Genomic DNA, 26,419 nt, shown 5'->3' with positions numbered 1-26,419 from the left:
TTGACTCTTGCTGTGAACACAAAAACCTTAAACAGATGGAAAATAATATTGCAAAGAGGGAATTATTAATAGTGAGCAGTGGCAGGGAGGTTCAGCTGGTCGTGCTACAAACTGCTTGGTTTATAAGCCCTGCTTATAAACTAAACTCACATGGCCTCATCTTAGGCTTTATGGCGGTACACAGGAAGGGCCAACAGCCAGGTGGAGTAATCGAACCTTATCTCCTTAAACTCCAGCCAATCCCCGATCCATTGCAGAAGTTGCCAGGCCAACCTTATCTCTTTAGTTAGACACTGAAGCAGAGATTTTCCCATTTGGTGTTAATCCATTTATTTTAAACAGAATAATGACAATCAGAGTATCGCGCCTCGGGGTCCCATGCAGCCCACCTGTGGTATCTCTCCAGCTTTCATGCTCTTTCTACCTTCCAGGCACACAAGGGAACCATTCGCTGGGCCACAAGACGAAAAACTCCAGCACAGCAACATCCAGTACCAGCCACTCCTCAGGGGGCTCCTCGGGGCTCTCGTCCTTCCGGCAACAGAGGTCCACAGCCCACTGCTTCCAACAGCAACCACTCAATCTCAGCCAGGTACCTCAATACATGCCGTTATATACATGCAATGTCAGCCAGTGCACTCGCTCCCGTTCCCTGATCCCCTCGCTCCCGATCCCCTCGCTCCCGATCCCCTCACTCCCAATCCCTTCCCCTCACTCCCCATCCCCTCGTTCCCGATCACCTCGCTCCCGATCCCTTCCCCTCGCTCCCGATCCCTTCCCCTCGCTCCCGATCCCCCATCCCCTCACTCCCGATCCCCGAACCCCACCCTCCCGATCCCTCGCTCCCATTCCCCGATCACTCGCTCCCAATCCCTTCCCCTCGCTCCCGATCCCCGAACCCCTCTCTCCCGATCCCTCGCTCCTGATCCCTCCCGATCCTTCGCTCCCGATCTCTCCCGATCCCCTCGCTCCCGATCCCTCCCGATCCTTCGCTCCCGATCCCTCCCGATCACCTCGCTCCCGACCCCCATCCCCTCGTTCCCGATTCCTCCCTCCCGATCCCCGTCCCCTCCCTCCCGATCCCCTCGCTCCCGATCCCTCGCTCCCGATCCCCGATCACTCGCTCCCGATCCCTCCCTCCCGATCCCCGTCCCCTCCCTCCCGATCGCCTCGCTCCTGATCCCTCCCGATCCCCTCGCTCCCGATCCCCTCACTTCTGATCCCTCCCAATCCGTTGCTCCCGATCCCTCGCTCCTGATACCTTGCTCCCGATCCCTCGCTCCCGATCCTCGTCCTCTCGCTCTGGAACCCCTCACTCCCGATCCCTCGCTCCCGATCCCTTGCTCCTGATCGCCGATCCCCTCGCTCCTTATCCCTCTCGATTCCTTGTTCCCGATCCCTGATTGCCTCGTTCCCGATCCCCTCGCACCCGATTCCTCACTCCCGATCCCTCACTCCCGATCCCCTCGCTCCCGATCCCCGATCCCCTCGCTCCCGATCCCTCGCTCCTGATCCCCGATCCCCTCGCCTCCGATCCCCTCGCTCCTGGCCCCGATCCCCTTGCTCCCAATCCCTCCCGATCCCTCGCTCCCAATCCCTCGTTCCCGATCCCTCCCGATCCCTGGTTCCCAATCCCTCCTGATCCCTGCCCACTTGCTCCTGATTGAGTGTGTCTGGGACCCCTGCAGGTGTGAGGAGGACCAAGTGTAACCTGGGGAGAGGGAGGTGATTGCCGTGTAATAGTCCTGTGTCTATAGCTGGTTGTGTCATTCAGCGTGTCCTTCTCTCCCTCAGTTAACGATCTGTTTTGTTGTTTAGGCCCAGCAGCATGTGACAGGCCTGCAGGAGCGGAGTGGTAACCACGGCCATCGAAGGCAGCAGGCCTACATCACGCCGACCATTGCTCAGCCCCCCTACTCCTTCCCGCACCGAAGCCCTTCGCACCACAGCACCGTACACCCTCACCTGACGACGGCCCACCTACCTGGGCAGCCTCACCTGTACACTTATGCCACGCCCGCTGCCCTGGGGCCCACGAGCACGGTGGCGCACCTCGTGGCATCGCAGGGTTCCGCCAGGCACGCCTACGCCACCCACCCCGCAGGGCTGGTCCACCAAGTGCCCGTTGGCATGGGGCCGAGGGTACTGCCGTCGCCCACCATCCACCCCAGTCAGTACCAAGCCCAGTTTGCCCACCAGACGTACATCAACCCTTCGCCAGCCTCTGCAGTCTACACCGGATACCCACTGAGCCCCACCAAGGTAAACCAGTACCCCTACCTTTAAGACTGGAGACCAACGTGACGTTGGATTGAATTAAAACAAGCAACAATGCATCTCACACTTACGAAGGTACTTGAGAAATGAGCTGGAAGGAAGTGTGCTCGGTCACCGAATGAGAAATACAAATCCTTTTTATCAGAAGTTTATTGAAAAAAAAATGTCACCAAAATGTGAAAGGCTGAGGACGGACCTGTGGCCAGTGACGAAGACCTTCGACGGGGAGTCAAGCAACAGACAGTCGGGAGATACTTCATCTCTGGAATATTCCTTAATGACCTGCGACCATGGGACCCTGGAAGCTACTCTGAGAGTTTGGTCGGAGTTTTATCAATGAAGTTCAGTATATGTACTATAGTTGTTGACTTTCCCCATTTTAGTTTCTTTTTTTTTGTTGGAAAAACAAAGAGCTGCTCTTCCTTCCCTAAGTCGAACCCTCCTTGTGAAGGTAGAGGTTTCCGGGGCCCCTTTTAGAAGGTAGAGGCAAGGAAAGCTTCATTCAATGATACGATACCAATAGATATTAATCGTGATTGCACAACCATGATCCAACCTAGCTCTGTTCTTAAGGCATGTTAGTCGTACTGTCCTGAGCTCCACTGTGTGTGTGTGTGTTTCTGTACGTGTGTGTGTGTGTGTGTATGTGTGTGTGTGTGTGTATGTGTGTGTGTGTACGTGTGTGTGTGTGTTTCTGTACGTGTGTGTGTGTGTGTGTACGTGTGTGTGTGTGTATGTGTGAGTGTGTGTATGTGTGAGTGTGTGTACGTGTGTATGTGTGTGTGTGTATGTGTGTGTACGTGTGTGTGTGTTTCTGTACGTGTGTGTGTACGTGTGTATGTGCGTGTACGTATGTGTGTGTGTGTGTGTACGTGTGTGTGTGTGTACGTGTGTGTGTGTGTACGTGTGTGTGTGTGTGTGTACGTGTGTGTGTGTGTGTGTGTATGTGCGTGTACGTATGTGTGTGTGTGTGTGTACGTGTGTGTGCGTATGCTGTCTGTGGTTTCTTCAGCAGAGAGCTTCCTGTCATAGTCTTTGGCTTCAAACATATTCCCTTGTAGTGCCTTACAGAAAAGGGGTGAGACTTCCTCCGGGCTTGCGACAGACGTAATGGAGGCAGTGTTAACGCTGAGGCCGTCCGCCCATTGCCACTCTTGGGCGTGACTTCACGCTCCCAGCTGGCAAGAAGGACTGGCTGGAAGAGGCCGTGGGGTGGGGTGGAGGGGGACTTGTGGTCTCTGCTTGCTCCGTCCTCTCTCCCGCGTTTGCAGCTCCGCAGGTGTTGGCAGCTCACCATTCCCTCTCCGAAGTGATCAGCCAGTGTAGGTCGAATAACAGGATGTCTCAAGCAAGAAAATGCCATTTGCCCCATCAGCCCCCTCCCCTCTGTCTGCCCATCGGTTCCTCCCTGAAAACAATATAAAGTCTTGCCACTAATATCTCTTACAACTATCGGTGCCCCTCCTCTCTAAGGTGTCAATTGCCATTGAATCAACTACTTTCTCAGTGTTGGTGGGCAATTCAACCATGGAAGGCATTACAGCACCACTGATCCTGTCCTTCACAAGAAGTGTGCACTGAGGCAGGGACAGGAAAAGATGGGAGACAGGGCCATATAGAGCTGCTGTGTCCCACCAAACTCGACGTTATCACAATGTATGGGGTGCTGGTGCATTAGTTTAGGTGCTGAGATGAGCTTGACACATTCCAACCTCACCCGCAAAACAAGTTGACCTCAGTCCACCAAAACACTCTACTTCTGTTTTCTCTTGGAAAAAAATGTTTCCTCCGTTTTAATATTGCCTGCCTTTTTCAATTAAATGAGGAAAAAGCCGTCATCTCTCCTTTACAGCATCGCTTAGTTGCGGTGATTCAACATTTAACTGTTTCCTGCCATCTGTATGTCATGTGATACCATGTTGTCCTGCGTACAAATGCAACACTTTGCTTTCTGCCCGTTTCCTCCCCTGCCTTCCCCAATTCCTTGGAATTGAGATACATATCCGCCCTGAGCGAACTGAATGGTACAACAGGCTGAATGGCCTACTCCTGTTCCTGTGTTCCTCCCTTTCATCGAATTGGTGGTAGGTATAGAGGAGAATTCAGGGGAAACGTTTCCCCCAGAGGGTGGTGGGGGTCTGGAACTCACTGCCTGAAAGGGTGGTAGTGGCAGAAACCCTCACCACATTTAAAAAGTGCTTGAAGTGCCGGAACCTCCAGAGCTACGGACCAAAAGCTGGAAAGTGGGATTAGGCTGGATAGCTTTTGGTCGGCCGGCACGGACGTGATGGACCGAAATGGCCTCCTTCCGTGCTGTAAATTTCTATGATTCCTCAAGATACTTATCTGCGGCTGCCTGCTGGAGCCTTGAGATTGAACATTGGTTGGCTGTCCAACCCCAGGAAGCATCATTGCCGACCCTAATTCTGCCCGCTTGTGCTTACATCCCGAGGATGTGCTAGATGTTGACCAGGAGAGACCTGGCGGGAGGTGTGGGGGAGGGGTGTCTTGTACTGTCCCTGCCTATCTGATCCAGGATTACTGAGACCAACTATTGCTCCCCCTTACTGTGTCTCATCAGCTGACCGCACAGTCCACCGATGGAAGCGGCTGACTGATCTGACCAGTTGAGACGTGAGGGGAGTGGAACAGATAGTTTAAGAAGGGACCTACATCACCAGTAATTCTGACTGGCCCTGAGCCACGACACCTCTGTCATCATCATCGGCAGTCCCTCAGAATCGAGGAAGACTTGCTTCCACTCTTAGCATGAGTTCTTAGGTGGCTGAACAGTCCAATATGAGAACCACAGTCTCTGTCACAGGTGGGACAGACAAGTGGTTGAAGGAAAGGTTGGGTGGCGAGTCTGGTTTGCCGCACGCTCCTTCCGCTGCCTGCGCTTGGTTTCTGCATGCTCTCGGCGACGAGACTCTGTACTGTGTGCCTGACTGCCACCTGGTGGTGAAGAGCATCGTGTGCAGAGGAGAAAGGGCCGGTTGGGAATTGGAACAAAGTGCAGGAAACTTTCTAAGCGGTGCAATGTCACAAGCAAGTTAGGGATTCTTCTCCTTGAAATATTTTTTTAGGAAAATGAATGTTTTAAAAGCAGATCGTACCGATAATGAGCAGAATTGCCTTGATCATTACACAGAACTGTGACTAGCAGTTTTTAAACAAACGTTTCATCTGTCCCTTGTCAGTGCTATATTCAGTTTTCACCTTTAGCTGCTGCTTTGCACTTTTTGAATTAGTGTTCTTTTTTTCCCCACTCTCGGTTCATTCGTTTTCTTTCCGCTGAAAACCAGCCCCCCACGTCTTAGTGCAAAGCGTTTCATTTCTCTCTGCGTGTTTGTTTGACGCTGGGCTGTGTTTGGGCTTGGTTGGAGCAGTGTTGTCCAATAGGAATCGCTGACTCGACACAGGTCTGGCCACTTTTAGCCACACACTTTTTGCCACACGGACTCATTTTAATTACACACAACTCAAACAATGCAGTACGTCACACGTGTATATTTACTGAACACACATCCAGCACCATCTAGTAACTGAGGCAGTAACGCACTCATGACAACCAATAAATGCTCGCACCTTGTTACCAACAAATGCACAAATTAGTTACAAAGTTCACTCGCATATGTCGCACGAATATGTGTATTGAGATCACAGGCCCAATGACAATTATTTTTTATTTACTAATCCAAAATTCAATTAGCCACATCTGCAGTCCCAATTAGTCACATCTGTAGTCCAAATTAGTCACATCTGTAGTCCAAATTAGCCACATGTGGAGTCTCAGTCACATCTGGAGGCCCAATTATCCACATCTGTATTCCCAATTATCCACAACTATTCCCAATTATCCACATCTATTCCCAATTATCCATGTTTATTCCCAATTGGCCACATCTGGAGTCCTAATGAGTCACATGAGGCAAGTGGCTCACATATTGGGCAACATTGCTTTAGAGCAGGTACCTGGTAGAACGTTGATGGTGTGGTGGTTGAATTTCCCGCACAGAGTTTGCCGCCTTGCCTGAGTTGTGTAATCGAGTGGTTGTTGGGTTGTTAAAGGTTGACGTAAGCTGTGTCAGCTCTTTGAGGTCAAGTTGAATGGCTGGCCCTGGAATAACTGCATTGGGAACATTCCCCTGGGCTGGATTATTATATAATGATGCCCGCGGTCACTGTGCGCTCTGGAGGCCACGCCTCATGCTTGGCCCGGCAGAAACCAGCGAAGGTGGAGAAGAGTTGGTTGTGGGCGAGGATGTGGAGGGAGGAATCAGTCACACACGTACACAAAAAAACAAAATGGCTCTTGTCACCAAAGAAACCACATTTTATTGCGTTATATGTGCTTTGCTGCCCTTGATTGCCAGGCACGTTCATGAAGCTTTCTTTACCCTGTTCGGAGGAAGGAGCCAGAACGTATTCCTCTTCATGTGTAACTAACTCTTACTTCCCGACTTCATCTTGTTTCATTAGGTGGGAATTTCTTAAAGGTTTAACGGTAACTGGCATTGCTGCTATTTTGATGTATTTAAACATTTGAGTGAGTCCGTATCTGTTCTGTATGTATATACATATATTTATATATAAAAAAAAGAGGAAAAAAAATTGTTCCTAATCATTAAGTCCAGGAAGAAATGGGGCTTGAAAATCTACTGACTACCAGAAAAAGTGAGCTGTCTGCACAGTTTAGTTCTTAACTCACACAGGAATCCATTTTTATTCTGTTTAATGCATTTATACATGTACCTTTTAACGGCGTATTGAGATGTAAGTGTTAGGTCATTCAATGCCAACAGAAAGCCCCTCTCCCCCCCACCCCCACTACCCGAAACCATTGGGTGGGTGCAGGGTTGGGGTGGGGGGAGTCGGTGTTGACATTGAGAGGATTAACCAATTACAAGTAGAGCCAGGCATGGTTGGATTTTCTGGGTAACCTGAAGTCCATGCGATGTCTGACAATGTCCCACAATACCTCCTTCTTCAGGTATCTTGCCGCTCGCTGCAGTTTGGAGGTTTAAGATGCACTAGTCATCTTTACGCTTGTCGATTGAGTAAAATGCTATGGCAAAGATGCGCTCTGAGCATCTCAACAACTCGGCTGAAAGTGCCTTAGTCTCGGAGGCCCTTCTAGGTGTATTGGCAATAGAGCGCACAGCTCTTTAAAAAAAAGAAGGCGGCTTTCAAACGTGCATAAGAAAGCAGCGGCAATTCGCTGATGCCGAGCACTGAGTGGAGTCAGAGCTACAACACTGGTCGCGACTCTCCCACACAGGCTCCCTCTGAGTGTGGCATTGGGAACATTGCTTCGTTCAACAGAAATGACCCATAACGGAGGTGCTATCATATGTAAAGAGTTACGTGGGGTGGAGGTGCGAAGCCTTGGGGTTGCCAACCCTTTGGGATTGTCTTGGGGTTTCCAGGAAATAAAGATTAATCTCGCAAACACCGCTGCGAGCAATCCGGGAGAAAAATCACAGGGCATTAAAAAAAAATGCCTCTCTTTTTTCCCAATTTCTTTTAATTATAAAAATATTGGGAGATGGGGGAAATGGGGCTGTTTGACCGGGCAGTTGGACGTCATGTGATGAAACTCCCAGGAAAGGTCCAATCAGGGTTGGCAACCCTAGAGAAGCATTGGAGCAAATTTGGGATTTGGAGAGGGGGACAAAAATAAGCACCATCATATATTTGGGAGTTATATGCCTCCTTATCCCATCACCCTCCCAACGTCTCTCAACTGTCTTTGTGAGAGTTGGCAAGTATAGTGAGACTAGGTCTAAAGAGACTCCAACATTGCCGGAAACATGTCTGTAACTTTTTGGGGGGAGTTGCATTTGATCTGTACATACTACATTTCAGGTTTTTGTTTTTAGCTGCTAGGTTGCAAAAAGTTGTTGTGCAGGTGTTTGGGTTCTTACTGTGGGCTGGAATATATTCAGGGGCTGATGCTCATTTTGTGGGAGGATTTTTTTGCTCCACAGACTAATCCGGCCTGAACAAGATAAAAAGAGAAACGGTGGTCGATTTAGTGCTACGTTGTCGACTTGTTGACTTTTTCTTTAAGTCTCAAAAACAGGCTGTCCTTCAATATGTCATTGCGCATGGATACAGCGGAGGGAGTCTGCGGTGGGGCTCTCGCACCGTGAACATTGTCAGTGCCCCCTTCTCCCCTCCCCTCCTTGTTGGTGTGCCGTCTTACCTGATGCCTTGCTCAAGTGGCCAATCTTCACCCGTCAACCTCAACGATGGGTATGGACAGGACCCCCAAGATTCTGAATAATGATTAGCAACAGGAACCCGATAGGCCTAACTGTAGCGCCCCCAACATTGGTCTGGCTCAAAATGCCTCACTCAGCATAGTTCTTGGACCTTCCTATTCCCTGACTGAACTCACTGAGCCATCGGGGGGGGGGGGGGGGGGGGAGGGAGGAGGGCACCAGAGGAAGTTAAATCACACTTCGAACTCGCTCGGTGGCACTTGTCTGTTTTCTATAATACATACCAACACCAGCTATGGATTGGAAGAAAAGTGATGTTGGTAACTTGTACAGTTGCAACTGAGCTGAAGAGAAGAGGGATAGGTGTGGGGGGTTGAAAAGTCAGTGGGAAGGAGTCGAGTGATGGGTTGGAGAAGGGTTGAGGTTGCTATGTCAATGAAGCGAGATAATTGCATTGTGCACAATTCACAAGAAGGACTAACGAGGGCTACAGTGGTTTGTGATGTACTTGGTATGTATTATAGTTGCATTTAAGATGCTTCAGAGTGAGAGAAAGTTGTAAAATGTCCATGATTTAGTACTTGCTTTAAGGGGAAAAATGTATATTAAAAAATTCAATCAACTCTCCCCCTGTACAACTTCCAGTGTCCATCAAATAGCTCAATGATTCAAGCACTGTAGGGAATTCTGGTCGCTAAAAGCGATCCAGACTCCTGAAGAAGAAATTAGTCTGACTCTCGGTCTCTGCTTGTGTTCACACACAGCCTGCAGACTATGGACTGGCCAACCATGGTCGGATTAAAGCGAGGGGCAAAACTGCTGAAGCAGCTCGGCAAGTTCCCTGTTTGCCCCACCCACCCTGCCCTGCTCGCCCCGCCCATCCTGCCCCACCCACACTACCCTGCCCCACCCACACAACCCCGCCAACCCTGCCCTACCCACACTGCCCCGCCCACCCTGTCCCACCCATCCTTCCTGCCCAACCCACACTGCCCCGCTCACCCTGTCCTACCCACACTGCCCTGCTCACACTGCCCCACACTGCCCTGCCCTTTCCCCCCACAATGCCCTGCCTTACCCACACTGCTGCAGCACAGCTAGCAAGTCGATTAAGGAGCGATGCCCAAGACAGCCTGGGAGAAAACCAAGCACAGGCTGGAGTTTGCCACCCTACCAGCCAAGGATAGAAAGTTTCGGGAAAAGAGGCAAACGGAAAGTAAGAACAGTAAATAAGTTACACTGCACAGATTAAACCTCCAGTCACAAAAATCTTTATTTATTGTCCTTAATGACCTGGTAAAGACCCAAGAATTCTCCCCCCACCCCCAATAATGACACGGCTTTGATTTTTGTTGTCCCTGGCGAGATGTGATCCAGCCCATGGTGAAGTGCCATTCTGCATTTTCTAACTGATGTCTGCTTGGAATTAAAAGCCTTTACTTCCCGGTATCTGGGAAGACTCCCCTCACTGAGATGACTTTCCAGGAATCTCACAAGATTGAATTGAGAGAAGGGGGAATCTCAAAGGTCAGCGCGGGGCACATTTACTGCATTGACACAAACTGTTGGACAGTACCCCACCTCCTGTACCCAACCTCTGCTGCAAATCTGATCATCCCTCTCCAAGATATCTTTGGGTTTTTCTAAACTCAAAATTCCATCTCATTCTCATTCAGCTTCAAGGCCTGGTAATCTGCATTAAACTCTGTGTAGGTTTGTGTATCAAAGTGTTATTCTATGTTTTTCTTTGTGAACTGTCTTTTTTGCTATGTGATCTGTTGTCTTCTAAAGGTGGGGAGTGGGGGGCGGGGGAGGAGTGAGATGTTGTAGGAATATATGTACAATGTAGAAACCTATATCTTTGCCCCATATTCTAGGTATGGTTACGAGAATGTTTATTTTACTGAATTGTAGTGTTTTAAAAAACCAAGATTCAGCCAGAAGCTCCGTTGTAGCGACTAAACGCGTGTGTTTCTCTAATGATGTTGTAAGCTCACTCTTAACTGTTTCAGTTGTAGGAGGGACGAGTGGAAATGTTATGGTCTCATCCGGAAACTAATATTAGAAGCATTGTAAATTAAAAGAGGATTTTAATGAAAAAAAATATAGAGTATATAGTTATTTTAACTGTTACTACTAACTGTCGGGAGAAAAGGGGATCTATTGTTGTGAACTGTTTAGCTTGTAGTTCACTGGTTGTTGATCATTTTTTCGGTCTCCAAGGTGAATCTGCTTATCTCCTAATCAGAATATATACATTCACATATGCATATTGTATATGTGTGGAAATGTAATCACACACTGTCTTGGATTTACATTAAACTGTTTTAAGTCACCGCAGGACCAGTCTGTGTGTGTGCCTACCTGTCACATTCTGTCACCACGCACGATGTACACGTGTCATACCATTTGTCACCAGCCCCCGCTGTCTGTCTCACCAGGGCTCAACCCAAGCTTGGGCACTTGTCATAGAATTATAGAAAATTACGACACAGAAGGAGGCCATTCGGCCCATCATTGTTTAATGGGAAGGTAGTGGGGCTTGGCCTTTATTGGAGTTGTTGCTGTTTGTGTGATCTTGTTTTGTGCAAATTGGCTGCCATGTTTCCTATATTGCAACAGTGGCAACACTTCAAACGTATTTCCGTGCCAGTAAAGCGCTTTGGGACGTCCTGAGGTCATGAAAGGCGCCACATAAATGTCTGTCCTTCCTTCCTTCTTTCTCTCTTCCCTCCTTCCCTTCCTCCCTTCTCTTCTCTTCGCAGTCCTCTCTAACAAACTCGGTCATTTGAATCCTGAACCAGATCTGCCATCAGTACTCGAGGGCACTGCTGACAATTGACCAGTCAGCCTGGACTCTGGAGGGGTACATCTGGCAACGGGACTTGGTGATTCTTCCCACTCTGCTGCAGATTAGCTGCAAGCCGATTCACTCGGGTAAGGTGATCCTAGCCGTGCCAAGCTTACCAGTGTTTTCTGGAAACTAGCATGGTTTCAACTGATTAAAGACCTGCTCTACAGCTGTGCACACATCGGGGGTGGCCCTAAAGACTTGTTTTACCAACTTTCACTCAAGTTCATTGAGAGGAGTTAAGTGGGAAGTGTTTCTCTAGTATCATAACGGGTAAAAAGAAACCCATTTCATGTCACTTGGCTTGGAGATATGATGATGCATTTCTGTGTGTGTGTGTCAAACACCCAGCTGGGTCACACACACTCTCTCTCCCCTTCTCTCTATCTCTCTCCCTCCCATTCCCTCCCTCTGTCTCTCCTGCTCTCATTCTCATTCTCTCAAAAAATTACCTTGTCCATCTGGGGGAGTTTATAATGACTGTTTGGTGAAGGAATGAATTTACCTTTACATGTGGAAAAATCCAGAACATTGGCAAGTAGCAAGCTCACATTTGTTCCCCTGGTGATTTCAGATTGTTCAATGATTTAATTTTGCTTTTTAACATTTTTGAAATAGTTTTCTGATCTCTTGACAATTGGTCCTTTCCTCCTCTGGAACATCTACTTCCTCACTTCCACCATCATTTGTAAAAAAACAATGCAAAATATTTATTTTGTATCTCTGCCATAGATTCATATTGCACAATTAGATTCCATGCTTCATCCCTGAGTGGCCTTACCCTCTCTCCAAATATTCATTTCCTTTTCATATAATAAAATCCCTTACTATTTCCGTTTTTATGATCTAGTAGTCTCTTTCACATTTTCTTCTAACCTCCCTTTATACCTCCCTATGGCACATTCTATGTTCCTTTTACCTTGTAGGAATATATATTTTTTGTACTCAATCCATCTCATATTGAAGATTTCCCACTGTTGATAGCACTCTTGCCTCTGAGTCAGAAGATTGTGGGTTCAAGTCCCATTCTGGAGACTTGAGCACAAAAACCTCGATGCTCTCTTTCAGATGAGACGTTAAACCGAGGCCCCGTCTGCCCTCTCAAGTGGAGGTAAAAGATCCCTGGCACTATTTCGAAGAAGAACAGCTAAGTTCTCTCGATCTCCTGTTCAATATTTATCCCTGAACCAAAACAGATTATCTGCCCATTATCACATTGCTGTTTGCAGGTCCTTGCTGTGGGCAAATTGGCTGCCGCGATTCTTGCATTACAACAGTGACTGAACTTCAAAAATACTTCATTGGCTGTAAACCACATTGGGGCGTCCTGAGGTTGTGAAAGGTGCAATAGAAATGCAAGTTGTTTTTTTTTCGGTCTCCATGAATGCATGTTCCTAGATGTATTTTCCCAAATATGTACAGTTCCGTTGCTTGCGTGAGCTGCTCTCAACACTGACCCCTGCTGGGAAAAGGCACGTGCATAGGTCTGGGGAAAAAAGGATCAGGTTACAACACAAATTTGGTGTCAATTTTTTTTTGTCTCTTAATTCTCCAGTGAAGCGCCTTGGGACGTTTCACTGCGTTAAAGGTGCTATATAAATACAAGTTGTTATTGTATTATTGGGGCAGAGAAGAGGTGAGCTTCACATTGCATTTAACTGTTCTCTACCAGAGCTGGATGTGCTTGATGCTGACACTGATGGGTAGGGGTTGGAGGGGGGCGGTAGGTGTCTTCCCAGAAATGTTTCCACTTGTGGAAAACTAGAGGTCATAAATGTAAGAGAGTCACTAATAGGGAATTCAGGAGAAACTTCTTTACTCAGAGTTTGGTGAAAATGTGGAACTCGCTGTCACAGGGAGTGGTTGAAGCGAATAGTATCGATGCATTGAAGGGGAAGCTAGATAAACACACGAGAGGATAAGGAATAGAGGGATATATTGATAGGGTGAAGGGTGGGAGTAGGCTTGTGTGGAGCATGAACCAGTTGGGCTGAATGACTTGTTTCTGTGCTGTAGCTCCATGTAACTCACACCCCTCTCACCCTGCTGAGCGCAAAGCAAGATTCACCTAATCGCTGTTTCATCAGTCGGCCACAGTCTCGCTGCTGCTGCCCCTAGACTGCAAGGTCTTTTATCTAATACCCCAAATATTGGGCAGTACATTGCAATCTCTCACGATGTGTACACACCCGAAGAGGCCTCGCAAATGCCGGTTCTCAGCGCGCGATGTGCATGTGCCAAGAACCATCTTTTGCGATCTGTTACAATGTCTTTTGACAGATCGCACGCATCCCCAGGAGAAGGACATCTGAGGCAGAGGTTGGGCTAATTGACCAACTATTGCCCAGCGAATATCCTTCAAACTCTTACACCTGGTAAAACCAAGCATATAGCCTACTTTTGCCAGCGTAAAAGTTTTAAAACATCGAAAAATGTAATCTAATCATTCATTTTTATATTAAAAACCCTGTCTATTAAGGTAAGTATATTTTTAACTATTAAAACACACTAAAAAAATATATATTTTTTTTCTAAAACATTTAATTACATTCAATTTCAATTAATTTTAAATATGAGTTTTTTTTATTGTGTTGTGTTTTTTTTGTTTTTGGGGTTTTTTTTCTCATTGATAGTAATGGGAGCTTATATAAACAAAGTTCCCATTATTATCAATGAGAATACCACATTGTGATTGGTGGTCCAGGCCCACGTGATCCCAGGATGTGCATACGTATCTGGAGGACATGTTCTCGTACGCTGGACTGCGAATTGAGACCTCCGGCCGCAATCCTGCGTTCCCCAAGACCATCAAGTATTTTCGTAAATTTTTTCAGGTCGAAGGCGTTCGTCCGCAGGAAGCCTCCGACCGCAATTTCCCCCCCCCCCCCCCCGATCAGTTCTGTTCCTCACAGGAGCTGCTCTAGCAGAAGGCCAGAATCGCAGGGAGATGCCAGTAATGGGTCTGACTTGGCGGCTCCCCTTGTTCGTACACACTGAGCATAAGTAGGCACATGCCGGCTTCACAGTTGGCAGCAGTGCCTCACAGCACTATTTGTCTCCAATGTAAATGGCCATTTAGTGAAGATAAATTGAGAACGTTTGTTTTGGGTGCTGCATGCCTGACTGCAGGAGAGATTAACTCGGTGGAAGCCACGAGCATAGACGCACCCACACTGACTGCTTTCTGCACTGTCGTAGGTGCAATTCATTAATGTTTATCGCAGCAGGTTTCTTAGCTGTTTGCAAAGTCAAATTACCTCAGAAAATGTTGAAAAGAAAATTTCCCACGGCAAACTATTTCTGTTCATGTCTTGGTTCATGCCTCTGTTGTCAATCATCATCGTCATCATAGGCAGTCCCTCGAAACGAGGATGACTTGCTTCCACGCCAAAAAAACAGGTGTTTCGAATGAAGAACCGGAACTACGTCCTGAAGGGTGGAAGATGCCTGTGCGTGGATTTTTTTAATGTGGAATGGCCATTGCACACCAGCCATCACACGGGCTTGACAGAGCTAGGTCTTGGTCCAGTGGCAAGGATTAACCAAGACGATTGCACGACCTAGTGCACACACATATCGCAGTATGGGCTGGCCCATGCTGCCCCTGGGCCCCTGGCCCCGAACTCACGCCTCTCCTGGGCCCTGACCACATCCCTCCACAGTCTCGCCGCTCTTTCGCCCCGATCTTGCTGCTCCTGCTGCAATTGCTCTTGCCAATAGGGTTGCCAACTCTGCCTGAACATGTTCCTGGAGGTTTCATCACATGACCTACAGACTCCAACCACCCCGCCCCCACACTTTTGCCATTGTTTGCCCAAAATGTCCATCATGTTGAGTCATGATGCCCCGCCTTCCTACGCCAATCAGAAAGTGAATAAGCTCTTCGCTACCCGACTGGATAAATCTTAACTGTCAGTCGGTCTTTTTCTCCAACCCCAATATTTTTATAACTAGTATGCAAAAATGTTCAAAGAACATTTTTAAAAACACGGGGGCCGAAATTGCACCGCGGCCTATTTGGGGTCTGTAATCTTCCGGGGCCTGAGCCGGACGTCCCACCCCCAGTGATCAATTGGGCTTTGCGCTCCTCAAACGAGGTGGATCACTGTCTCAGGCGCTGCGCCTCATTAGAGGGGCGGTCCCGGGGTGTCAGCAGTGATGCCTTATTCTTGAGTCGCCTCTTCTTTATCCCCATCCCCCTTCTACTCTTCATAGCACAATAAGACTTGCATTTATATAGCGCCTTTCACGACCACTGGACGTCTCAAAGTGCTTTACAGCCCATTAAGTACTTTTGGAGTGTAGTCACTGTTATAATGTGGGAAACACGGCAGCCAATTTGCGCACAAGCAAGTTCCCACAAACAGCAATGCGATAATGACCAGATAATCCGTTTTTTGTTATATTGATTGAGGGATAAATATTGGCCAGGACACCGGGGGTAACTCCCCTGCTCTTAATAGAGGAATTCTCCAGAAATTCACTTTCAACTAGTCACGGAACCACAGGAGAAACCTTCGAGGAAGTTTGAGAACCAACCAAAAATTGCAGTGCGAGCAATGTCTCTGTAAGCTTCAGGCAAGAAACCCGAAATGGTCTCCTGCATCGGGTATCAGCCTCAGTGATACCACTCTGCTGCTCATGTTAGTAGTGGTCATTCTCTGGGAGCTTGGGTTAGGGGCGGAATTTAGGGGAAATGGCTCAGAAAACATGGCTGGTCACACCTGCTCTTATTTACATGTAGTCCTGGTCAGTTAGCAATGCTGACCGGTGCTAGAAATGTTTGGTGGCCCGTTATTTTGGGCGGGATTGTGGTGGTATGTCACAGCACTCCATTTCACCTCATTTTATAGCTCAAAAACAGAGGAAAAATCCAGGCTGTTGACTCTGAATGGTGTTCATCCATTTCTGATACTTACCACCTTTTGGCTTCTGAGTGAAATTGCCAAATTATTGCCACAAAGAGTTGGATTGAGACCATCCAAAGTCATCTCTGCAACCATTTCCAGGCCAACAATCCCCCCACCACCGAATTTTACATTCCTCTGAATCCCGCCTCTTGTAAATAGCCCTCTCCCTTTTTCCCAGCATTGGCACCCATCACTTCAGCCACCTCGGCCCCACGCTCTGGAAATGCCTCCCAGAAACCTCCTCTCTACCTCACTCTCCTCCTTTAAGATCCTCCTTAAAACCCACCTTGTTGACGCCCTCCTAACATCTCCATGGTGACAGTCTTGGCTCAGTGGTAGCATTCTCACCTCTGCATCCCACTCCAGAGACTTGAGCATAACATCTTGGCTGACATAACAGTGCAGTACTGAAGGAGTTCTGCATTACCAGATGTGCTGTCTTTCAGATGAAATGATAAATCAAGGCCCCTTCTGCCCTTTCAGGTGGATGTAAAAGATCCCATGCTATTAGTCAAATAAGAGCAGGGGAGTTATCCCCGGTGTCCTGGCCAATATTTATCCCTCAACCAACATCACTAAAACAGATTATTGGGTCATTTGTCTCATTGTTGTTTGTGGGACCTTGCTTTGTGCAAATTGGGTGCCGTGTTTCCTTGCGTTAGAACAGTGACTATACTGTCAAAGCACTTCATTGGCTGTTAAACACTTTGGAATGTCCTAAGGTTGTGAAAAGCGCTATATAAATGCAAGTTCTTTCTTTGGCTCGCTCTCCATCTTTTGATGAGGCCTCTGTAAAATGCCTTGGAATTATTTTCCACATTAAAGGCTCTATATAAATACAAGTTGTGTGTGCCTTGCTGGCGAGTTTTAGCAGGCTATTCAACTGCAGGAGCACCACAGCCAGCCTGATTCCATTCTCATCCCACCATTCACACCTCAGTATTTTCCGGTGACAAGGAGCAGGAACCCAAAGCGACTTTTTGTTCGCTGACCCAGGGGCTCTGAGTGCAAATGAAGTCTCGGTGTTGGGCCTTCTGCTGCTGCCAGGTCAATCAGTCAGCACGGATCAAATGACTGAGCTCGCTTGTCTGTATGGCTGAGTTAGCCCCTGTCTTTGACAACTGAGGCACTGTTGGAGCTTTCTACCCTTGTCTGTCCTGTGTGAATAACTATTTCCCAGTCTTCACCCTCTTCATAGAGGCTACCTCTGATTACGGAGCGATAGGTGAATGAAGTCTTACTGCTGACTATAGCAGCACCGCAGCTCACCATAAAAAGAGGTCGTTATCATCGGAAAACGTGGAGGCAGCAGCACCAGAGCAGTAACATCAATGTTGGCACTGTCCATGCTGCCAACCATTTTGTTTTTGTTGGCCTAGGCTCGACTTGACTACCCAAACTTGCCAGCGAAGTGGTTTCTCAATTGCTGGTAGGTACTGGCTGTGAACAGTCAGTGGGGAAGGTTTGGCAGTCAGACAAACAAAACCTGCACTTAACATTTACAGCAAGCTAACAAAATGCTTCAGAGCAATTCCCCAACTTTACAAAGAGCTGCTCACATAACGATAGTCTTTCCAAAGTTCCTTGGGGCCTCTCAAAAACAAGATACAGTAATTGAATTTGCACTTGATAAGTGCACAAGTCTTCTATTACTTGATGCCTCAAGTAAACTGTTGAACACAGTCTTGCCTATTAATTTGGAACTACTATTCTGAGATAGGGGCTAATCTGATCTTCTTTGACCAAAATGACGTCCTTCAATGAATGGCAGCTTTCACCAGGTAGGAGTTGTGTTACCAGGTCAGTCTTTGTACCGACTGCTGTTATGGAAATGATGTCCGCTTGGATGAGCCTCACAGAGCGCTTAGATTTCCGCCTCTTTAATCCCATGGGCTTTAATTTTGCGAGCATGTCTATTTATGGAGCACTTAATTAAATGCCTTTTGAAAGACCATGTACGCAGCATCAATTGCAATTCATCCACCCTCTCCATCAAAGCATCGAACTCAATCAAGTTTGTCAGAAACGATCCTTAACAAAGCCTTATCGGCTGTCACTTATTAACCCATGTTTTTCCAAGTGACAATTAATTTTGTCCTGGATTATGGTCTCTAGAAGTTTCACACTGAGTTTATCCCTCCTCTTTTGAACAGGCGTGTAACATTTGCAATTCTCCAGTCCTCTGCCGCTTGCCGATCCAATGAGGATTGAAAGACTGGGTTGGATTTTGCCAGCGCTCAGAGGGTGCCTTTGGAGGTTTCCCAAGGTGTAAGTTTCCCAATTTCTGGCTCTGCCTGCGCCTTGCAGACCCGGCACTAAACGGCAGGTGAGCCAATTCAAATACTTAAGAGGGTGTTTAAAGGTATTTAAGCAGCATTTTACCAACTACTAACTATTTTTCCAACTTTCTCATGAGGTTCCCATGTATCGGGGATCACGTCAGGTAAGTACGTCGGGTTCTCAATGACTCTCCATTGCTTTGAATAGGTGACAGCTACAAAACTGGTATAAAAGCTTCCATTTCACAGCTGTTCACTTTCCAATTTTAGAAGCTGGAGCCTTCAGAATTTGGAAGACACTTTTGAACTTTATGCAGTTTGGAAGTTTTTGGAGTAATCTCTCTCCACTGTCACCTCCTTGGAGCAACCTCTCTCACCATTGACAGATCGCTTCTGTCATCTCAACTTCACCGGCCATCTATTCCATGAGCATTAATGCCCTTGAAAAAATCTCACCTTGGTCCTCAGGATCTGACTACTTGATGGTAAATCAGTGTCAGAGCAGTGGGAGGCATTCAAGGAAGAGATCCTGAGGGTACAGAGCAAGTACATTCCCTTTAAAAAAAAAGGGTGGGGCTAACAAATCTACAGCCCCCTGTTGATGTTTCAAAAATACATTAAGAGCAAGAGGATATCTAGAGAAAGAGTGGGGCCTATAAGAAACCATAAAGGAAATCTGTGGGTGGAGGCAGAAGACGTGGGTATGATTCTCAATTAATACTTTGCATCTGTTTTCACAAAAGAGAGAGGTGATGCAGACTTTGCAATGAGGGAGGAGGAGTGTGAAATATTAGACGAGATAAACATAGTGAGAGATGAAGTATTAAGGGGCTTAGCAACTTTGAAAGTGGATAAATCCCCAGGCCCGGATGAAATGTATCCCAGGCTGTTAAAAGAAGCAAAAGAGGAAATAGCAGAGGCTCTGACCATCATTTTCCAGTCCTCTCTGGCTACAGGTGTGGTGCCAGAGGACTGCTAATGTTGGAGCTTTGTTTAACAAGAGAGAAAGGGATAGACCGAGTAATTACAGGCCAGTCAGCCTAACCTCGGCGGTGGGAAAATTATTGGTAAAATCCTGAGGGACAGGATAAATCTTCATTTGGAAAGACATGGATTAATCAAGGACAATCAGCATGGATTTGTTAAGGAAAATTAATGTTTGACTAACCTGATTTAATTTTTCGAGGAGGTAACCAGGAGGGTCGACATATGGGTCGATTATGTAGTTTATATGGATTTTAGCAAAGCTTATGATAAGGTCCCACATGGCAGACTGGTCACGAAAGTAAAAGTCCATGGGATCCAGGGCAAAGTGGCAAGTTGTATCCAAAATTGGCTCAGAGGCAGGAAGCAACGGGTAATGGCTGATGGGTGTTTAATTGGCTGGAAGGCTGTTTCCAGTGGGGTTTCACAGGGCTCAGTACTGGGTCCCTTGCTTTATATGCTATATATCAATGACTTGGACTTGAATGTTGGGGTATGATTAAGAAGTTTGCAGATGACACTAAAATTGGCTATGTGGACTGCAGGAAACATAGAAACATAGAAAATAGGTGCAGGAACAGGCCATTCAATATGATCATGGCTGATCATGCAACTTCAGTACCCCACTCCTGCCTTCTCTCCATACCCCCTGATCCCTTTAGCAGTAAGGGCCACATCTAACTCCAATGTACTGGTCAGGTGGGCAGAACAGTGACAAATGGAATTCAATCTGGATAAGTGTGAGGTTACGTATTTGGGGAGGTCTAACAAGGCAAGGAAATACACATTAAATGGTACAACACTGAAAAGTGTAGAGGAACAAAGGGACCTTGGAGTGCAGGTCCACAGGTTCCTGAAGGTAGCAGGCCAGATAGATAAGGTGGTTAAGAAGGCAGATGGAATAACTTGCCTTTATTAGTCGAGGCATGGAATACAAGAGCAAGGAGGTTATCCTTGAACTGTATAAAACACTGGTTAGGCTGCAGCTGGAGTACTGCATGCAGTTCTGGTCACCACATTACAGGAAAGATGTGATTGCACTGGAAAGGGTGCAGAGGAGATGTACAAGAATGTTGCCTAGACTGGAGAATTTTGACTATGAGGAAAAATTGGAGTTGCTGGGTCTGTTGTCTTTGAAACAGAGGAGGCTGAAGGGAGACCTTATTGCGGTGTATACAATTATGAGGGGCCTGGATAGAGTGGATAGGAACGATCTGCTTCCCTTGGCAGAGGGGTCAATAATCAATGGGCATAGATTTAATGTAATTGGTAGAAGGTTTAGAGGGGAGTTGAGGGGAAATGTCTTCATCCAGAGGGTGGTGGGGGTCTGGAGCTCACTGCCTGAAAGGGCGGTAGAGGCAGAAACCCTCACCACATTTAAAAAATACTTGGATGTGCACTTAAAGTGCCGTAACCTGCAGGGCTACGGACCAAGAGCTGGAAAGTGGGATTAGGCTGGATAGTTCTTGATCGGCTGACACGGACACGATGGACCAAAATGGCCTCCTTCCGTGCTGTAAATTTCTATGATCAGCCCCAACACCAGCATCACCAGGCACACCACCATCACCAACAACAACACCAACCTTCTCTGCAATCACCTGAAGCTGCACAGGACACAGGGAATTAGCAGTTGACCACATTGATGCCTTCCAGGCCAGGGATGGCGTCACCATGGTCAGATTTACTTCACTTGACGCTGTACACCCTGGCTGCCACATGATGCGTCAGGTTGGCACCACCCCACACCAACACCATAAAGCATCCCTACAATGCCCAAGCTATTCCTTTCAGTCATCACGATTCGGTGATACCGTTATGTCTCACCATTCACTGCAACTCACAAAGCCACTTCCATAGGTGCACACAGATCTGTCTAAGAAGGCAAAGTGTTGAAAATAAAGGTTTCAGTGTTTGACTACACATTAATAGAAGCTTGACATGAACATTGGTGATAACACCCAAGTGCCTACCCTTGGGTGTTATCACCAATGTTGTTATTTCGTATGATTGGACAAGGATGAGGGTGAGTGTGAGGGATAGCTAGTGAGATGGGGAATTGATAATGTAAATAGAGAGGGATGGGTGGAGGTGCAAGGTAAGTTGGTGTGAATAAGGATGTGCAGGAGTAGGGTATGGAAGGCAGAGTGATGTGGATGTGATGAGGGGCACAGCAGGATGAGGTTGAGTGTGGCTGTGTATTAACGTTTCATGATTTGCGCCACTGTAGCCCAGTCCTCCTGACAACATCCCTGCTTGTGCCCTGCTGTACAATGTGCAGTCAGGCTGCGTTGGTGTCCTGGGGAGGTCTCTTCCACCCATTGGAAGGGAAGAGAACCTCCCTACGTGCTGTGACTCCCTCCATAAGCATATGGAGGGAGTGATGGGAGAGCTTGGGTGCAGCCTTGCGTCTATGTGCAGTGCTTATCTGTGTTTGCAGCTCCTCAATGCTGCAGAACACTGACAGCACAACTGTCAACATGAATGTGGGCATGGTCCCTTTAAGAAAACCAGCTGATGACATCAAATGACGTCATCAGACCTGCTTCCTTTTGATTGGCTGGGCAAAATCACTTCAACGGAGCGTGATGGAACCAGGAGTGGAGTCTCAGTCCACGACCTACCTCAGCTGCACTTAGCCCGCCTCCATAGGTGAAATTGTGTGCAGCGCCTCCAATCAATGTTCCTGCTAAGCTGCACAGCCATGGAGTGATCTGGAGGTCCCATTCAGGCCGCTCACTGGCTCTTATATGGAAGAAACCGCCAATGCCCAAAACTTTGAATGGGCCGCGCAGCCAGTTAAAGGGACAGCGCACAAAAAAAAAATTAGAGGGAACACTACCTCTGCTATTTCCATTCTTCGCTCAGCAATGTAGGATGCATCACATCTCACCCTCTGTCCCCAATCCTTTAATCTGTGTCTCTCTCTGTCCCTGATCCTTCAGTCTGTGGCCTAGAAATCCGACAAAGCCCAAAAACATGCAGTGTCACCGTGGAGCAAGGTTGACTCTAGTGCTGCCTGCTGATTTAAACGATTGCAGCGCGGAATGTACCGTGCAACGCGCTGTTTCAGGCGGTGCGTTCAGCAGCAGGCCCAATGTAGCATGGCTGTAACGGCCCTGGAGCAAGGTAACATTTTCTTAAAGTTAAGCTGTCATTTTGGCAAGCAGTCTCAAGCCCTTAAAGGGGAACTGCCTTCTAAATTAAAAAAATAAATCATTTAAAAATAGGCAGTCTTTAGTTCTTGGAGCTCAACTGCCATCTGACAAAAAACATTAAAAATAATTTCAAAATGGCAGTTTTCAGCTCTTAAAGCTGAACTGCCTTCTGTACATAAAAAAAAAATGTTAAAAGAGCTTCAGTACTAACACAAATAGCTCAGCCACCCAGGGAAAGGGCATCCAGGGTCTCACACACAGCACTCCAGCTTTGTACAGGGGGTCAACACTGCAAGAGGGGACCTCTACCCACAGAGGGCTAGGAGGACCTCCAGAAATAAGGATGTGGGACCAGATCACTGAGGCCATCATTGCCAGCAGTGTCACCCCGCTTCCCCCCCGCCCCCTCCAGGACCTGGCTCCAGTGCCGAAAGAAGTTTAATGACCTCAGACCAGCGGTCAAGGTCAGTGAATACATCTTCAAAAGCCGTCTCCTACCAACAGCACCATTAACCTCTCACACTGCTCAATGCACGACCCTCCACCCCCATCACTCACCTACCAATGATCTGTACCAATCACGAGGCCCACCTCCCATTCCTAGCATCACCTCACCCCCTTGGAGGAGACGGTGCAGGCCATTCTTGGCAGGGGCATGGCTGAGCCCTAGGCCAGTGGCGGGGATGAAAGAATATAAAATGCCAGTATCCTCATACATTATAATCCTTCTTGCATCCCACTTCCCCCTCATCCCACAATCGCTTCTGATGTACAAGCTGTGCATGGTGTAAGCATGCACCCATGCTTTATCCCCTCCCCTCACCACAACCCAACCCTTGTGCCTTCCTCATTTCAGGCACCCAAGAAATCCAGCTTGCCCAGCCAATGGTTGACCAAGGAGAGGGAGAGGAGAGTGAAGAAGAAGAAGAAACACCATCACTTCATTTCACACTCCCAGCCACCAGCTCCTCGAGGTCGGCCAGCAAGGCCATCTGCCTTGTCCCCCACTGAAAGTCAGCAGCCTTCCATCAGCCTTGCTGCAGCCACTGTGGTAGCATTGTGTGACATCAGTAGGATAGGCAGAGACACACATGAGACACTAAGAGAATGCATACGGGTGATTAGTTGATTTTTTGATGTAGTCATCATCATCATAGGTGGTCCCTCGAACGAGGATGACTTGCTTCCACATGAGTTCACAGATGTTTCAATGAAGAACCCGATGTTCCAGTCCTGAACTCCAATTGAGGGGGTGGAAGATGTCTGTGTGTAGATTTTTTTAACGTGTGGTGGCCGTTGCACACCAGCCACCACATGGGCTTGACAGAGCTAGGTCTTGGTCCAGTGGCAAGGATTAACCAGGACGGCTGGAGACCTGCTCTGCTGCACGGACCTAGTGCGCACACATATCGCAGTGTGGGCTGGCCCGTGCTGCCCCTGGGCCCGAGGCTCTTCTGGGCTCCGTACCCTCATTCACCGCACCTCCGCCACGATGTTCCAGGGCCCCCGCTCCAGCTCTATTTATAGCCCCGACCTGCGGTGGTGTTCTCACACAGGTTGGGGCAGCCCATGATGTTCCAGGGTTCGGCACTCCAGCTCTATTTATAGACTCAACCTGTGGTGATGTTCTCACACAGGTCGGGGCGGCCCATGACAACAACCACAGGCTAAACTCAGCGTATTTTGTTTCAGTACCACCTGTTAGAAGACCATCCCAACCCCACCCCCATTGTCTTTGCTGGATCCCCTAAACACTGCTGGTTTTCCTGGGCCCAATAAGCACCCTGTACTGGCAGCAGTGCAATCCCTGCAGTCGGGCCATGCTGCCAGCAAGTGCCGATGTCACGACACAGGCATTCCACGCATGCACAATGGGCGAGTAGTCACAGCCTATTTGCACGTACGCCTGTGTATTGGGATTCGCTCTGGGAGCTGGAGACCGACGGCTTTACTCGAACACAAGTGCAGGAGCGGCACATTTAGCTCATTCTCCCGACACACCGTCTGCAACATAAATGCAGCTTTCTTTTTTTAGTAATGGCCGGGCTCTAGGAAGCTGAAACAGTCAGAGGCAGGAATCTTTTGTTGCTTTGTAATCAATTAAGTTTGATTTCCTTGTCTGGGAGTTGGTGCGAATTACATCGAGTCTACAGCATAGAACAGGCCATTTAGCCCAACAGATCCATGCTCCATGCGAGTCTCCCCCTCCCATCTTTCATCTCACCCTACCCGCATATCCTTCTATTCCTTTCTGCCACATGCTTATCTAGCTTCCCCTTAATTGCATCAATCATTAAATCTTCAAGATAAATTCAACATACTGGTCTGAATTCACTGCCAGCTAATGGCTGCTCAAAAACCCTCCTCATGAACCCTAGTAAAAGGCTTCAAATATATTTCAATTTTACAACTTTCAACATGACCAAGACAAAGTCCAGAACAGGTCAAATCACTGGTTAATTTGTACAAGGTGACAAATGGCTCTTACCTATTTCTAGTGCAGCCAAATGAGCACATGGTGAGATGAGGAAAAATGAGACGTCGGCAAGGAAGGGGGAGTGACAGACCAACGAGAGACGGAGGGTTAGAATACACAAAGCACAGAAAGAAATCACACACACATGAGAAACACAAAGGACTATTCACAGACATCTAAAGGAGAACAATGGATAACTGTGAGGTGCAAATCACCAACATATATAAAAGCATTACAAAACAGTCATGCATATATGGATAAAGTTGGATTGGAAAGTTGACTTTGTAGTGGCTTTTATTTCAGCATGGTTGCCCAGAGGATGCTGTGATGGTCAGTAACAGGGGGAAGAGAAGGTGTGGGACAAACGTTGAAAGGGGAATTGAGGTTGTGTTCACTGGGACCGCAGGCGGATGATTCGCTCCCGGATATCCCGGCCAGAAAGGGACTGTCTGGGTTGCATCCTTCCTTTCGCTTCCTCCTCTTCCCCCTGCAAGCAGCTTGTCCCCTTTGCTGCCTCTGCTTCTGTGAGCAAGTGGTGTTCTCAGAAGCCAAATACTGCAGATGCTGGAAATCTGAAATAAAAGCAGAAAATGCTGGAAATACTCAGCAGATCAGGCAGAATCTCGACCCGAACTGTTAACTCTGTTTCTCTCTCCGCCCATGCTGCCTGACCTGCTGGGTATTTCCAGCATTTTCTGTTTGCTCAGAGGTCTTGCTTTACCATCCAAAGCCTTGGAAGCATCCAGCAGCACTCCCTGCACACTTATTAAATGTATTGCACCAAGCCACTACTTCAATAAATCATTTTTAAAAATCAGTCCAAAAGCTGAAATCGAAACTTACCTGAAAGATGGCTGTGTCCATTTAAGAAGCGCTGACAGCATCTCTGCAGGGCTGCTGCATCCACGATTTTTGTGCATATTTAGGACTGGGAATTTTGGCTTGTGGCGACGTCCAAAATAGCAGTTGTGGTGTCAAATCAGACGCAGCATGTCGATTAACGTCACGATCTGTTCATTTAAATTTGAAAAGCCAGCACTGGCAACGGCAGCGCAATGGCCCTTACGCCGTGTCCTGCGCCAGAAGCGGGAAGAAGCGAGGCGGCCGTCATCTTTTCAACAAATCCGGCCTTAACAGCCATCGCTATAACAGAGAATTTCTAGGCCATAGGAATGGAAATTCAGTGATTATTTTTACCTCCGCCAACTGCAGAATTCAGTTTTACCGCCTGAAGAGGGGATTGGAGCGGTAAATCAG

The 26,419-nt window shown here is 47.7% G+C and overlaps 1 protein-coding gene across 5 annotated transcripts in view; it reads left to right on the top strand.

Moving 5' to 3' along the window:
• hipk2 (homeodomain interacting protein kinase 2) overlaps positions 1 to 8,675 on the top strand; it is a 331,427-nt gene extending 322,752 nt beyond the window's left edge. For all 5 annotated transcript variants that reach the window (XM_070900688.1, XM_070900687.1, XM_070900685.1 and 2 more), the window contains exons 14-15: positions 432 to 592; positions 1,819 to 8,675. In XM_070900688.1, coding sequence (XP_070756789.1) covers positions 432 to 592; positions 1,819 to 2,286 — 629 coding nt within the window. In that variant the 3' untranslated portion in view covers positions 2,287 to 8,675. The remainder of the gene's footprint in view (positions 1 to 431; positions 593 to 1,818) is intronic.
• The last annotated feature ends 17,744 nt before the right edge of the window (positions 8,676 to 26,419 follow it).

Source organism: Pristiophorus japonicus, chromosome 15 (assembly GCF_044704955.1).
Source record: "Pristiophorus japonicus isolate sPriJap1 chromosome 15, sPriJap1.hap1, whole genome shotgun sequence".
In the NCBI taxonomy this organism is placed as follows: Eukaryota; Metazoa; Chordata; class Chondrichthyes; family Pristiophoridae; genus Pristiophorus; species Pristiophorus japonicus.
The sequence above is the reverse complement of the archived record's forward strand: the minus strand, read 5'-3'. Positions and strand labels throughout refer to the sequence as shown.